The sequence below is a fragment of the Oryzias latipes genome, chromosome 10, assembly GCF_002234675.1.
Source record: "Oryzias latipes chromosome 10, ASM223467v1".
Taxonomy (NCBI): domain Eukaryota; kingdom Metazoa; phylum Chordata; class Actinopteri; order Beloniformes; family Adrianichthyidae; genus Oryzias; species Oryzias latipes.
In genome coordinates, this window is record NC_019868.2 from 3,231,676 (window position 1) to 3,247,063 (window position 15,388).

At 44.6% G+C, this 15,388-nt stretch overlaps 1 protein-coding gene across 1 annotated transcript in view; it reads right to left on the reverse strand.

Moving 5' to 3' along the window:
- The window catches only part of LOC101163308 (ATP-binding cassette sub-family A member 1), a 53,824-nt gene that overhangs the window by 16,510 nt on the left and 21,926 nt on the right, over positions 1-15,388 (reverse strand). The window contains exons 5-15 of the mRNA XM_011473151.3: positions 14,418-14,536; positions 11,765-11,886; positions 10,178-10,381; positions 8,494-8,583; positions 4,716-4,953; positions 4,126-4,265; positions 3,901-4,017; positions 3,620-3,814; positions 3,332-3,537; positions 1,880-2,056; positions 1,581-1,803 (exon numbers count right to left, since the gene is read on the reverse strand). Coding sequence (XP_011471453.1) covers positions 1,581-1,803; positions 1,880-2,056; positions 3,332-3,537; positions 3,620-3,814; positions 3,901-4,017; positions 4,126-4,265; positions 4,716-4,953; positions 8,494-8,583; positions 10,178-10,381; positions 11,765-11,886; positions 14,418-14,536 — 1,831 coding nt within the window. The remainder of the gene's footprint in view (positions 1-1,580; positions 1,804-1,879; positions 2,057-3,331; positions 3,538-3,619; positions 3,815-3,900; positions 4,018-4,125; positions 4,266-4,715; positions 4,954-8,493; positions 8,584-10,177; positions 10,382-11,764; positions 11,887-14,417; positions 14,537-15,388) is intronic.

Genomic DNA, 15,388 nt, shown 5'->3' on the forward strand with positions numbered 1-15,388 from the left:
TTCCACACTTGAAATTCACACTGCCTTTGGCAACGTTCAAGCGGCTTTTCCAAAGGCAAGTCTATGTAAGTGAGGGTTTAAAGCTCTTGGGCTCATGTGCAGCGACACACTTTTTTAAGACCGTTTTCAGGATCTACATAAAAAGGCGCAGCCATTAAATGCGCATTTAAAGTTAAACCAGGTTAAACGTTGACCAATCAACGACTTGAATTTGTTAGTAACCTATGGATGACATCCCTTTGAGGTCACAAAAGTGCCAATTGTTTGAAAATTGATCATTGAGGAGAAATGACTAATTGCAGTTTGTAGCATTCGATGACACCAAGTCTTTAATATTTTGGAAAAGAGCTGTGAAAGGAGAAGCCCCTCCCTGTACAGTCCATGAGGCAAACATGCAAACTCCAGACAGGAAGAACTCAGCTGGGATTTGACCAGGGCCTTCTACCACCGCGCCACCATGCAGCCCCCTGCAAAAGATGTCTTTTCCTATAACCTTTTTAAATGTTACAATGGCCCCGGTCACAGTGTTCCATGAACAGGGCTCTTTTTCTCCAACTCAGCTCTGCTTTTAGAAAAGCTGTCGTTGAGACTCCCCACTTCAAAAAGGATTCAATCTGAACATACAACGCTGAAGGAACTAGTCCTGTCTTGACCAGACAAAACTGCAGCTGGTGATCTACACAATGAAAACTCATTTAACACTTTAAAAGAGTTTGAGAGATAGTAAGGTTGTTCACCCAGTGGGACCTTGCCTTAGGATGATAGTCGTTGGGTTTAATGAACTCATACATACCGAACATTTTACAAAACTGAAGCAACCCAATAGCAAAACTGATGCTTCCCCACAAACTACTGCAGGTTTGATGGTATTTCCACTTGTTCCTTTTAACACAATACTTAGTGAGCCTGGCCTCATGACGTGAGACAAGCCCAGTCGTGAATTGGTTCTTGATAAGTTACTAAATCATAATAACTTCTTTGACTTCTTTCCATTCAAGGTCAAGCGGAACCTATTAGCGCTAAGAGATCTTTAGAAGTTTTCACATGTTGAGCATTAGTGCTGAAGAACACAGTTTTATTTCAGTTTAATTTTTAAGATTAAAGACTTTACAAATAAGAACAGTAACTAGGCCTGCACGATATGAGGAAAACTCGCGATATGCGATATTGGTAATTAATATTGCGATAACGATATAAATTGCGGTATATAAACAAATAGCAAAAAAACCAAAAATGTCATTTCCATTTCACTGCAACAGTTTAAAAATTATACTCCAAATGACCCTTGTCGACGTAGGAGGCAAACATCAAACATAAAAGGGCTCATCTGATTGATCAACAAGGTAAATGGGTCCTTCTGATTGGTTAAATGCATAAAGGGATTTGTTTCATTTGTTCAATATTTCAAGCTGCCATGAGTTTGTTTTAGCACATTTAAGGTAACCATTTATTGCGATTTTTGCCGTCTTTTGCGGTATGCATATTGCACAGCTTAATGTCGCGATAACGATAAATTTGCGGTATATTGTGCAGGCCTAACAGTAACGTTTTCTTCTCTTCTTGTTCATTCTAGTTCTCACCTTGAGCAGCAACACCAGCAGTCCTGCACTAATCAGCAGAGGAATCAGGCTGCTGATGAACCAGCTGAACCACAGGATGCCATTGTCCAGTCCCATGATCCTCATGGTCTCCTTCAGCCGGGCCTCCTTCTCGTACACCACACTCTTCAGAATGATGGACACCGAGTACATCCAGGCCAGCGTCATGAAGAGCGGCATGGAGCGGCTCATCACTCGCAGGAAGCTGAGACAGACATAGGAGGCACACTGTGAGTCCTGCTGATGACCAAGAGACCAAAACCACCAGACAGTCTTCTTACATGTCGTCTACGTAGCACGGGTAAGGCATCTGCTGGATGTAGACGCCAGTCTTCTCCTTGGTGCCCGTCAGTGCTCTGATGATGCCTTGCTCAATGACATCCTGCAGGTATGTGAAACCGCCCCAGATGTATCGCATATCTTCAAATGGGTCAGCACGAGGGCCCGGGTCCCAGTACCTGGGAGGAACATAGAAGAACAGAATGTCAGGATGCAGAACCACTACGGTAAAGTAAAGTTGGTTCATTTAAAGGGCCTATATCATGCTATTCTAAAGCCTTTAAGAGTAAACTATATCCATGTACATGATAATATATTACCTTGGGCACAATAAAGAACAATTTTTCATTAAACATGAGTTTTTTTCTTGAGTTCTTTACCAAACCGGATTTAAGACAACGTGATCTCTGAGGCTCCGCCTTTCATTCCTTGTGGCCCATTTCATGACGTCATCCTAGAGTAGGCCGAAACAGCTTTTAGCCGATCACCGCTAGCTCTGTGGAGAAAGCGGGTGTTTGCTGGCAGCTCAGACTCTTCCTGGAAGGGGCTGTTCCTTACTTTGTGATGTCACAATGTGAGAACCCTCGCTAATGAGGATTGGGAGGGGCTGGTGCTCAGAGAGCAGGTTTTTAAAGGAATACTCAGAAATGCATGATAGAATCAAAATACCACTTTGGGGTTTTCATTTCGTGAGGAATGAACAATATAATACACTTACAAGCTCAAAAAGTTGATTTTGCATGATATAGGCCCTCTAAAGTTATAATCCAAGAAAAACACTAAACAGACCCTGCACTGCCACCTAGTGTTTAGTGGCATGGATATGCAAAGCTTCATGTTGAAAACCCTAAACGAAGTGAGACGTTCATGAAGCGTTAAGTCTCTTTGCAATCTAACCTAAAATATGTGCACCCAGTCTGTATCCTCTGAAATGACCTGAGCCAGAGCCAAAACTTACAGTTTAGTAGACAAATTCTGCCCTAAAAGTTAATAAATGTGAATTTATCCATCCATCCATCCATCTTCACAGCTTGCTGAACCGCTTTTGGGGTCACAGAGCGGTTAACGCTAACCCAGCTACATCATCAAGTGTAAAAACTCTGGTTAATGGACTCACTGCAGAAAATGCGATAATCATGACTTAAATGATTAGGAGTTGCATGGATGTGGTCGGGGCGGGGTTCGAAGAGGAGCTTTAAAAACCAACATTAAAAGCAACAGAGGCTTTTAAATATCCAATAAATGTCTACTGAGGATAAAATCTTTCTTAAATTTTGGCTTTAGAGTTTTTACAGTGAATTCCCAGAATGCTTTCAGGGACCAGATAATTTAACCAGAAGACCTGCAGAGAGCTTCGTAAAGACTGGTGTGTCCTGACTCTCATGGCCGTACACGTTAAGGCGTGCCCTGCAGAGTTTATTCAACTGACAGGTCTACTCTGAGAGCGTTCTTACGCGTCTTTGATCTTGTTGGTCCGTTCCACATTGTCGATGTCCATGCGGATCTTGTAGTTGACTTTGGGCGGTAGCGCGGTGGCGTTGGGGGCGATGTCTGGGAACACGATCCCGGCCCAGAACTTCCTGTCCTCCAGGAGCTTCATGGAGCGGTTGATCATTAGCTCCTCGTTGGACACCGGCTCCAGCTTGTCCAGATTCACACACTGACACACAAAAACACACACACACGTTATACTGATCTTCCATCCTGTACAAACTGAATGATGAGATCAGTGAAAAACTAACCTCCATGAAACGGGAGATGCTCATGATGGCCTGGTCTGTCTCGTTGAAGACTTTCCTCCAGGTGACGATGCTTTCAGGCAGGTGTGAGTTGTCCACTTGATTGGACAGGAAGGTGGACAATGTGTCCACGGTCCAGTCGGTGCTTGCAAGCTTACTGGTAAGAAAACTAGCAGTAATGTTGTTCTTCAGCATCGTCTGAACCACAAAAAACAAAATATGGTTTAGTTTCAAATAGACATGAGAAAGAGGTCCAGGTGATTCAGTGGGTGGGGCATACACACCCTGATCATGTTCATCTCCTGGCTGCTCTCCATGAAGTCCCACACTTTGGGTCTCATCTCCTCCCACATGCCCCCCAGGTCCCTGAACACACCAAGCTCCTGGAACGTCCGGTTCACCTGAACTCACCACAGAGAGGACCACCGTGAAGGAAGCCAAACTCAAACATCCTGATGGAAACGCGCTCATGTTAAACTGCTCGTGATCATCAGGAAATGATGTCAAACCTCATGGATGATCTTCTGAGTGGCGGGGGTGTGAGGGGTGTACAGGATCTTCCCCAGCAGCAGAGGTTTCAGAGCCTGCCAGATCATGTGAGCCATGGGACTGGAGTCCATGTTGCTCACCAGGCTGTTACAGAACGGAGCTGCAACACGAGCACGGTTAGACTTCACCCATCAAAGTCGCAGTGGTCTGCCAGCAGACACGCTGAAGGAGCTGAAAATCACTGACTGTCTGTAAACGCAGCACTGGGCAGGAGGATTACAGACTGAGGTAGCCTGCAGAACTCCAGCATTCATTCCAATCAGGAGATCAAGATTTTGATTTAGGTGTAGATTAAATGTACAATTCAATTTTGAGTCATTTCCCAAACCTGGAAGGCTGTTTTCACTTAAACCGAACATAAACCTTTATTTAAAAGTTATAAAAATGTTTGCTAAAATCCAACAGAAAAGAATATATTTTATTGAAAAACAAAAGGTCTGCCTGCAGTAACTGAATGGATGTTGCATCTCTGCTTTGCTCTGCATTTGTTAAAACTGCCTGCAGATGTGTGCGTCAGACTGGTGGACCCAGCAGGAAGCATGGAACTCACTTGAAGAGTTGTCGTAGAGTGTGGACTCGTCCTCGCTGCTGTTGTGGTTTCCAAACAGAGCTTTGTAGTTGCTGTCTTCATACCAGTTGAGGGATTTGATCTGGAGGCCGCCGCCTTCAGGGTGACCGCACACGATCCTGGAGACGGCCTGGTACATGGCGCTGGGCGACGATGTGGCGTTCTGGGTCAAGAAGATGATCTCATTCCTCAGATCAATCCAGCTCTTCATTCCTGCCAACTGAAGACCAAAGATGAAGAGCAGACTAATGAGATTTAATAGAGGCTAAGAGGAAGATTGTGGAGAAGCTATCAACCAACAGCAGACAACAGAGAGGTGGAGCTTCAGCTCAACATTCGCACACAATACAAACCTGAACTCTGGATCCGCTAATAAACAGTGACATCATCTTCAAACCATAAAACCTCTTCAATCTGGAGCTGCAGCCTCAGACAGGTGGGGTGGGGTTAAATACGTTTGCCTCTTTACACACTCTTTCCAGCAATCAAACTTAATATTTCATAGATTCAAAGTGTCATGTGTGCGCACTGTATATAAATGTGCAAATATGTCTATTTATGATTGCAAGCAATTCTGATATCAATAAAACAAAATTATTTTCTTTATTTTCCAATCAATCTATGATATCTTAAATATGTTTCAAACATCTATGTATTTTTATTTTCCTTTGTTTGTATTGTTAACACTCACTCACTCACTCACTAATATGGATATGGACAGTGATGTTCTGGTTTCACTGAGGCTCACTTTCATTCAGGTGGGAGATGAGGAGGAGCTCTTGTGATGAAGATCTTTAAAGTTCCACAACGATCATCGTTTGATCTATTTTCAAAGTCTTCCCTGTCGTCTATTAATCACAATTATGCCGCATTTAGCCAAAACCAAATCCGAGCAGCAGGAGTTCATTAGAATTTCACCTCCGAGTTGTGGGTGGCGGCGCAGTTGCCCCCCCCCCCGTTACAGAGAGCTCTCTGTCTACATATTCTCTTGCTAGGTTACAGCCCCTTACAGTGGGTCTTTAAATGTCTGTGACCGTTTGTGAGTTGTGGGGCTGATAGACCCGAGAATCTCCCAGACTCCTCTCTGTTCACCAGTTCAGAAAGCAGACGCCATCTCTGCCCTGAAGAATTCAGACCATGTTTTCTGATAAAGCTGATAGTTATGCTTATTCTGTGTGATCTGAGCCATAAAGCCAGTTCTGCTGGGGGGCAATGTTATTCCCCTCCTCTCGCCTTCATCCCTTATACTCTGTAAAATAAACTTCAAGCATACTGTTGGTCAGCCACTTTTAAAAGAGTGTTGAAGTATGGAATTGAACTTTATTAATCCACAGGAGAAAGTAGCCAGTTATGACAGCTCAAGAAACCCAAAAATATAATACAAGTAACAGATCACTAAATAGCCAACAAACAAACAAACAGTATTCTGTCCTGTCTGAACAGAATCTGTTCATAATAATCCTAACTGTTTACATTTTTGCGTCTTTTAAAGTTGTTTGCTTTCATTGGTAGCGTGTTGAGACGACCTGGTGCTTCATAAATAAGCTGACTTAAGCGCTCACGTGTTTTCTTTCTTTTCCATTCATGATGCAGACAATAGACACACGCTGGCCTTTAGGCTGGCCTGTCTGAACTTGTCCAGGATCTGGAGGTGGCACGCTAAACGTGCAAGCCTGCAGTGATCCTAAAGAAGCAGCTCAGTCCAAAAACAAAGGGGCTGCGTGTGACCTGGACTGAACGCTGGAGCTTCATTTAACACCCAAACTCATTCAGACTTCTGAATAGCTTGATGAGGAGTGGAGCAGGAACACTCAATGATCCTCCTGAAGCAGAAAGCTCGCAGCGGAGCCCGTGTCCTGACACGGATAAAACAAAATATATCTCGTTCCCACGAGTTCATGTCTTGTTTCCACAAAATAATTAAGTTGTGCGAACAAAATAGTATCCTGTTCCAACAAATTAATATTCCGTTCCCAAGAATTAATTCATTTGTGCGAACGAAATAATTATTTACGTCATAAGTCATTCATAAACACGGATGTGAACAACAGTTGGATTTACAGCAGGTAGACGTCCAGCCAGCTGCCCGAATGCCGGCACGACAAGCAAAAGAGCTCTGCGGCGGAGCTATGTCTGGTAGGTGAAGCAGGAAGCTTGGGCATCCTAAATCTTGATATTTTTCTGATCTTCATCGAGACAATTATAGATCGATCATTCTTGTTTTTATTTTTCCCCTTTTGAACGAATGTGGGTCACAGAGACACGGAGGTAACGCGGCTTTTGCAGCAGGATGGACAGAGAGCGCACCGGGATGTGAATGAACCCAGACATGAAAACGTGATTACCGATACGTTTGTAGAGCTTTTTAAAATAAATAAATCTGATCTCTAAACATCCTCCACGTCTTCCTTGCAATGTAATGAGACACACACAGACAGAACTGTGAAGGTATCTGCTGTAAATCTAACTGTTGTTCACATCCGTGTTTATGAAGCTAGGAGCCAAGTCCGGTAGGCGAAGCAGCAATCCGTGTTTATGAATGACTTATGACGTAAATAATTATTTTTTTAAACAAATGAATTAATTTGTGGGAACGGAATATCAATTTGTGGGAACAAGATATATTTTATTTTATCCTTGTCAGGACACAGGCTCTGTACTTTTGACCTAAGTCATGATTACAGTCAGGAGCTGAGGTCAGCTGTTCACCTCATTGCTCAGGTAAATCTGCCGTATCCCACACTACTTTGGAATGTTCTGCAGGTCGGAAACAGATCCGACGGGACTCAACATGCTTTCAGGTTTGTGTGAGTGGGCGTACGGGCTGTGCACATACTCTGCACTGCGTTCTCAGGTGTGCGCTGACGCTGCAACACTCGGATAGGAAATATATTTTGGGATGGCTCTTTAGTGATTCACTTTCACTGACTGTGCTTTCGGATGGCTGAGGGCAAAATGCAAATAAATATTTATTGTTGTTTTTGTTTTTAAGGGGGCGGGGTTTCCTGGGAGGTGGGAGGAGTGAGTCAGTTTGAGAAACAGGGAGAGGTAAATGTGTCGGAGGTCGTCCCACAGCAGAAGGTTCTGAAGCAGACCCACGTGAAGAAACCGCACCGCTGCTCATTCCCATGAAGCACCTGTCAGCTCTTGCAGTTACAGATGAAATGATCTGGAACTGCTGGCAGACTCTTCAAACAAACTTCTGATGGTCCTGTGGTCTGATTGGATGATGTCCCGTGACAGACCAAAAGATCCCCCAACTCCTGCTCAGAGGCTGAAGCTGGCGTTCCCCAGACGACCTCTGCTATCAGGGAACAGACACACTTCCTCTGCCAGGAGTTTCAACATTGGGCCCACATTTCCAATGAAAGATGACTGTGGTGGTCTCAGCTGCTGACGCAGCAAATTCACCGGTTTTCTCTGAAGCACAGTCATCTGTGAGCGTGACGGTGTGTGTGTCTGATAAACCCTGATTATAAAACTGTTCTCCCAGTGACCCCCTCCATGTCCGGTCATCCCTGTGACAGCCTGATGTTTTGTCCCCCCCCCCCCCGTTTGTGTTCTCTACGGAGAAACCAGCTGAGGCGTTCCAGTCTTTGTTCAGCTGCTTTCATGTGGACACAAAGACCTGCAGGAACACTCAGAGCTGCCAAATGAACCCGGCGGCCCCCTCCCCACTGCAGGAGAGGAGAGGGGACTTTGGGGCTTCACAGAGAAATCGGTGGAAAAGGGAAAAACCATGATCAGGTGTGGGCCTCACCTCCACTGCGAGCGAAGCCAGACTGTCCAGGAGGTTGTTGGCTGCAGCGGCTACCCGCTGAACGGCCTCGGGGTCGGAGTGGACGTCCCTCTGGGAGAAAAAGACACGTGTCAGTCCACAGCTCTCAATCAGGACAATGACAAAAACCAGGTGGTGCTCAGACCTGAGGAGCAAAGACCACCTCTTTTCCCAGGCTCTGTGTCTGTATCATCTTCACTGTGGCGTGTTTGTTTGGGACAACTGAAGGAACAAAACCTCTGCAATATGACGCTTTTTCAGGAACCAATCAGAAAACAGAACGGGAAGATGCTCCATGTTTCTGCTGGGATGCAAAGCATTTTAAGACACAGGTGACATTAACTTTAGACTGCTCACTATTTTTTGACCAGACAAAACTGATGTGAGATTATTTAAAGTTTTGGAGGTAAACATTGGATCATGCTTTTCCTGCAGAGAGCTTCACTTGACTCTGCAGTTTGTCATGTGAGGAAGCAGCAAAGCTGAAAGTCGAGCCTTTATCTAAGGACCGGACAAACACCAGGTCACTGTTCAGGTTTAGTTCAGCTGCACCAATGCAGAAGCTGAAAAATCCGGGCTGGGCGGTGATTTATCCACAGAAATATTAGTTTTGTGCAGATATCATGTTGCTTGTCTTCTAGAAACAAATGGTATCTTTCATGTTGTTATATCAACAATAGAAAATAATTTAAAAATCCAAAACAAATATAAAATTTGTTTTAAACAAAAGCTGTAAAAAGGCACAGATGAACACAAAATGCTAATCTTACAACCTTACCCTAAATATTTTGAAAAACAAAAAGAAACTACAAAAGTTTGTGAAAATGTATAAATTCTGCTATAAAAACGAAAAAGCCGAAATGAGAGTTTTTAAAAATGCTTCAAAAGTTTTAAATGGATGACACTGTGCTGTGCTCATCAACCCTCAGAGGACTGAGATATGTTTGGGTTTGAAGGTTTCTTCATGGACGGAGAAAGTTGCAGAAGTGGAGTCAGGGAAGATCTGAATGTTCTGACATTTCAACACAGTAACTAGAAAGCCTGCATGATTAGAAACAAACACAAGGAAGAAGGAGTGACGTTTGAGTCTGAGTCTATGTGGATTTGGCTGCTTTTCTTTTTCTGATGGTGTTTCAGGAGACATGGATAATGTTCTGGACCTCCACCAGAACTACAAAAACCAGGATATTCTGATTTTTATGATTCTATTCTAATTTTCATTCATCTAAAAATCGAATCATATATTAACAACTGTTTGCGATCAGTAAACCTGTGAGGACATTGTGGTCCGCGTCTGACCCGGCGAGGTTCTGGTGGGTCTCTGTGTTGCCTTGGAAACACGCTGGCCTGCAGCTTGTAGATCTCTACACACAAAAGGACCGAGGCATCTGTGGCACGCTGCTGCACGAAACCTCCAGAGCTCTAAACCTGTCTCCAGGCCACGGAAACTGAGCCTGCAAGCAGGCCGCCACACGCCTGCGCCCACGCTAAACACACAGTCCGCACCTGTACTGCTCCGCCTGAGAGGGCGGGGTCATAAAAGCGATTCTGCTCCAGGCGCCTGGCAGACGGCACTCAGGGCCTCACGCCCACGATGAACCGTTAGTTTTGAAAAAATAAAAAGAGTCACGAGCTTAATTCAGAGCAGAGCCCAACGGGTTCTTACCCGGACGGGTCTGAAGAAGTCCAGATTGGACATGAAGTGCTCTTCAGCCAGATCCAACCAGGCCGCCGGTGCCTCACAGATGACCTGCTGAACCCGTGCTGCCACTTCTGGGTCTGAAATCCTCACATAGTCGGTCAGGTTCTGGCGGCCCCCCTTTGTGGGACACATGTCCTTCAGGTGGACATTGAAACCTTCCACAATCACCTGAGACAAAAACCAATGAAAGCAGAATCATCAGAACATCTGTACTTCTAATTTTCTAATGCAGGCGTCCCCAAACCCTCAAACTGGGTACAGGGGAGCAGACAGAAAATAACAAACATTCCCTAACTTATTATTTTTATTTGGTTTATTTTCCGATACTAATGGAAGTTTTCATTGAAAAACTACTGGATTCTGTTCTCCACATCTGTCTGTCTTGATGCGTCACATGACTTGAAGCAGCTGCTCAGACCGCTACGTTAGCAGCCTAAAGCTAAAAAGCTAATAAAAACCAAACAATTAAACGTATTTGAAAAGTTTCTTGTTGTGTCATTTTATTTTTCTTTATTTATCCATCAAAAAGATGATCTGAGTCTGGATTGGGTTCCCAGTGTAATAATAGTATTCTATGAAAATAACTGTTATGTTGCTTTTATTGAAATTTTTACCAATCAGAAACAACTTCTACAAATCCACAGTGGTAGGGCGGTCGACCTATGATCGGAATATTGCAGGTTCGATCCCCGCCCTGCCCGTCGACACTGAACGCCACCTTGCCTCTGGGGGAAGGTTGGCGCCAGTGTTCAGCAGCGGAGCCGCCATCAGCGTGTGAATGTGTGACTGTAAAGCGCTTTGGGCCTTCGATGAAGATAGAAACGCGTTATATAAGCATACGCCATTTAACAACTTTGCTTCATTCCTAAAATTACTAATGTTTTCAGATTTCTCTAAACTAAAGTTCTTGTAGTAGCATTTTAATTTTAAAAACAGATTCTTCAGAAACCGGAAGCTTAAAGAATATTAAGCGTAATTTTCTGCCGTGTTCAGACCGGTCCGTGAAAATATTGTCTGACATTAACTGGTCTGTGACCTGAAAAAGGTTGGAGACCACGGATGTAATGCATAGTTTTTTCATCAAAGCCACAGATTTCCCACATTTCTGTTCAAGCTTCTCTGATCTTGAACTCAGATTTCAGCCTTAAACTAACTTTTCATGATGTCAGGAATTTCTGAACATCATGTATGAGATGAAATGGAGATAAACCTTTTTAAGAAAGCCAGACTGCCGTCTGCAGAAGATTGTTAATGTGGGCTTGTTTTGTAGCCAAAGGGTTGGGCATCTTTAGTGGTCTTAATCTGAAAACTGTGAGAAGTGAGAATGACAGTTCTTACTGCTGCAGGTGAATCAATAACTGGCTGGATCCAGTTTCAGCTGAGAGAGGTCTGTTCAAGAGCTGATTCTTCTACCTTTAGCCTGACAGCTGACAGAAATTGGACTTAGCTAACGGAAGAATTGAAATGATTCAATTTTTAGATGTTTCCTTGGAACTCTTAAGCTTTAATCTGCTGACTGGCACCAAGCATGTGCAGAGCACGTCTCCTCACCTTCTCCAGGTTGATGTGGGCCTCCCTGATCTGTTGGATGCTTTTCTCGGGGAAGGAGGCGTTTGCTAGCAGGAATCTCGACAGAGTCTCATTGTCTTGCAGGAAATGCTTCAGCTGAAAGCCTGTGGGAGAAAAAAAACAGACAAACAGAGCGGGTCAGAGAAACCTGACGCCTCCTCCTGTAAATCCTGAGCTTTTGTTCTTGGACTGTGCTCGGGCTTGTCCTCACAAAGCCGTGGTGATGTCCAGAGAGAGCAGGAGACATCCACCCTCCACACTTTGTGAAAGCACATGTTCAGGTTCAGTTTCAGCTGCTGAGAAGTTCTCATGCAGACTGATCAGGTTGCACCGATCTGCTCTGACCGGTGGAGGACAAGGAACTGCAGACACGCTGCTGTGACACGTCCAGTTTTACATCATTGAGGCAGAAGATCAGACTGCATTATGGATTATAGAAAGAATGATCAGCTGGATTTTCTTCACTCCTGGTGATGAAGCCTGTCGGAACAGGAAGTGCCGTCCATATTTGGAGGCACCGGCAGATGTCAGCAGTTGGGGGTGACGTTCGTGTTCACGGAGGCTGCATGCTGCCTCATGTCTGTAAAGTTTCCATCCAAGACAAAGTTATAGCTGAAAGCTGGAGCCTGGTAGCGCCCACCTCTGCCTCTGCAGGCCTGAACAGGCGGCGCCGCGTGAGCATCCACATCATGAAACCAACATGTCTCAACCAGACACCCCATTCCCAGACTCATCTACTTCCTGGTCCTCTTCACTGAGCTCCTCAGTTTCTCCGTTTCCTTATTTTTCTTCCTCTTTTCTTTCATGTCTAATTCAGTACATTTAACCTTCAAGTGCTTTTAGCCAACCAGTTTTAAGAATTGACCACCTCCTGTTCATGAACATATGTCAGAGCTGCAGAATCGCCTGTGTCACTGGACCATGCAGAGCTAACACCTGATTGGCTGATTCGGATGAGAAAAGGTCAAAGAAGAAAAACCAAATCTGTTGCTTCCCCTTTATACTTTCATGCCTGTACTCTTTCAGGCAGTGGTTTTTGGCCCTGCTGTGTTTCCATACTTCGGTCTCATGTATGTAGATTAGACGCACAGAGTCTTGTCTGACATCCGCAGTGATGTGATTGGTTAAATGAGCTCCAGCTGAGTGACCCGTCAGCTTCAATCCTGAACACCATAGTCCAGCTGCCTGCACTGACGGACTCACACAGCACCACATAGCCAGGGGGGACTGAGGACCTGAGCGGGTTGACCGGCCATGCTGGACGGGGGGGGGTCATTTGACTGAGGGTCAGCTCTGACCGGTATTGGATGTGGTCCAGGACTGGGGCCCATACGGATCCAGATGGTTGAACTTGGTGACGCTCAGCAGCAGACGGAGAGAAAGCGGTCCGACAGCACAAAGACTCAGAGCTGTGACACAGAACCAGAGTCCCTCTGAACTCCTGAGCTGAGTCTCATAACAGCTCTTCACTGAGACAGGTCTGGTTCTAGTCGGGTCCAGAGATGGTTTCTTCTGACGGTGTAAAACTTCACCTTAAACTCTGGTCTGGACCAAACAAGAGAACCAAGGGTCTGTGTTCACTTGCAGGTGAACTCTGGTGCGGTTCACCTCATCGTGAATGCAGAATCATTTTTTTAAGTGTTCAGAACATTCAGTTTGATGTGACACTTAAGGTTCCTGCAGAGCTCAGCCTTTGTAATTAAATGCCTTTAATTACATTTACATTTAACTTAAATAAAAAGGAAAAATGTTTTAATTTGTAAGCTATACATTCAAAACCCCACCCCACATTTTTAGATTATCCTCGACCATTAGGCAACAAAATTGGCAGCCATTGGACCCTTTTCTTTTGTTTTACAGAAAAAATATGTGCGCTCTTTGCTTGCAGCCTGATAGTCAGAAATTAGGAAGATAGACAATCAGAGTTTGTGTGGACATCCTACGGGCATCACCTCTATGTCATAAGTGCATGTAACTTTCAAAATCCTTACGAATCCCTAACAATACATTTACCATACATGGGAAAATGGTACGTTCCATTTTATGATGTCTCTGGGTTGGCCACACGAGCCTTAAGAAGGTTTTTAGAAGTTCGTGGTTCGTCTGCTGAACCTTTAAGTCTCCAGATTTGGCCCAAAAGGGATTTTTGGAAACCTTTAGTGACTGTGGTCTTAAAGGTAATTATTGGAACTGTTTTCACTTCAGCCAAATAAGACAAGCATGCTTTTTAGTCAAAAATGATCATTTTAGTTTGACCATTTATAGACTTCCAGGGCTCCAAAAACAGGCTTGTGAAAGTAAAAGTGTTTCAAGAATTTTAAGGACCTGTTTCAAACCTATCCATGTCTTTCTCTGTGAGTTTCCCGCCCTACATCACACCATCTGCTGTGGGCCAATTAAATCCTGTGATTTTTTTTTTTTTTCAGAAAGGGGGGAAAGCAGGTCGGAGCAGGTACAGCACATTTTCCCACATTTTCTGTCTGTACAGTAAGCTGGAAGAACACTGCAGTGGAGGGGTGGACTGCATGGAGCTCAGCTGTTGTAAGCACAGCATCTGAACCGGCCCAAATTCTGGGTCAGAACAGTCTTTCTCTAGCAGGTCAATGCCTGGCTCTTCACACAGGTGCTTATCTACCTGAGCGGCTGCTCTGCAGCGCCTGCAGTGTTCGTGCCAGCTCCTTGAAGCCCTCCAGGTTCTTGTCGTTCTGACTGTACAGAAGAATCTTCTTGGCGTCGGAGAACAGACGAGAAATTCTGCAAATGACAAAAGCAAAGTTGGTTCAAGCATTTAAAAGACAGTCGAGGCGGAGAAGCGGAGACAGCCGGGAGAGCTGCAGTGGACAGAAGTAGACGGGAAGTCCAGAGCGAAGACAGGACAGCACAGTCACAGGAAAAGTTCAGAGGCAAAAACAGATGCTTCACCAACTGGGGGAAAAGTTAGAGAGGAGCTGCAGACATCCGAGTGTGTCAGATCCAAGGAGTCAGTTCTGCTGATGCAAACAGAAACAAACCCCTCAAAGCCAGATTTCACACAATTCACAGCAGGAAGTGGAACAGAAAAAGGACTCATTGTTATTTTTCTAAGGTTGTTTTTATTCAGAAACAGCAGATAATCAGTTCTAGTTCAAAATGAATCGCACAAATGTGTTCAGTTTGCGGAAATCAGAGGTCGACCGATAAACCTCAAAATGACAAATAACATATCTGTTATTTTGACGTATATCTATATTGGTATAGGCCAGGGGTCGGCAACCCATGGCTCCGGAGCCCCATGTGGCTCTTTCATCCATCTGTTGTGGCTCCCTGTGACTTTGGAAAATAATGAGTTTTTTATAATAATTAAATTTTATTTTAGTTTTTTCCTTTTTCATGGCATTTCAAAGGCGCTGCTAGCTCCGCACGAAGCACGAGCCACGTAAAAAAACAGCTTCGTAATGAGCTCGTATTACCGGGAGAGACCTGCAGAGCTGATAGCAGGGAGAGGCACGCGGGGCGGCTTCAATAAACACTCCGATCTTCTGCCGGGTACTTGACGTACCGCGGGGCAGAGACTGATGACAGACTGAGAGTTCGCGCCAGCGTTGCCAGATAGAGTCAAAGGTTTCC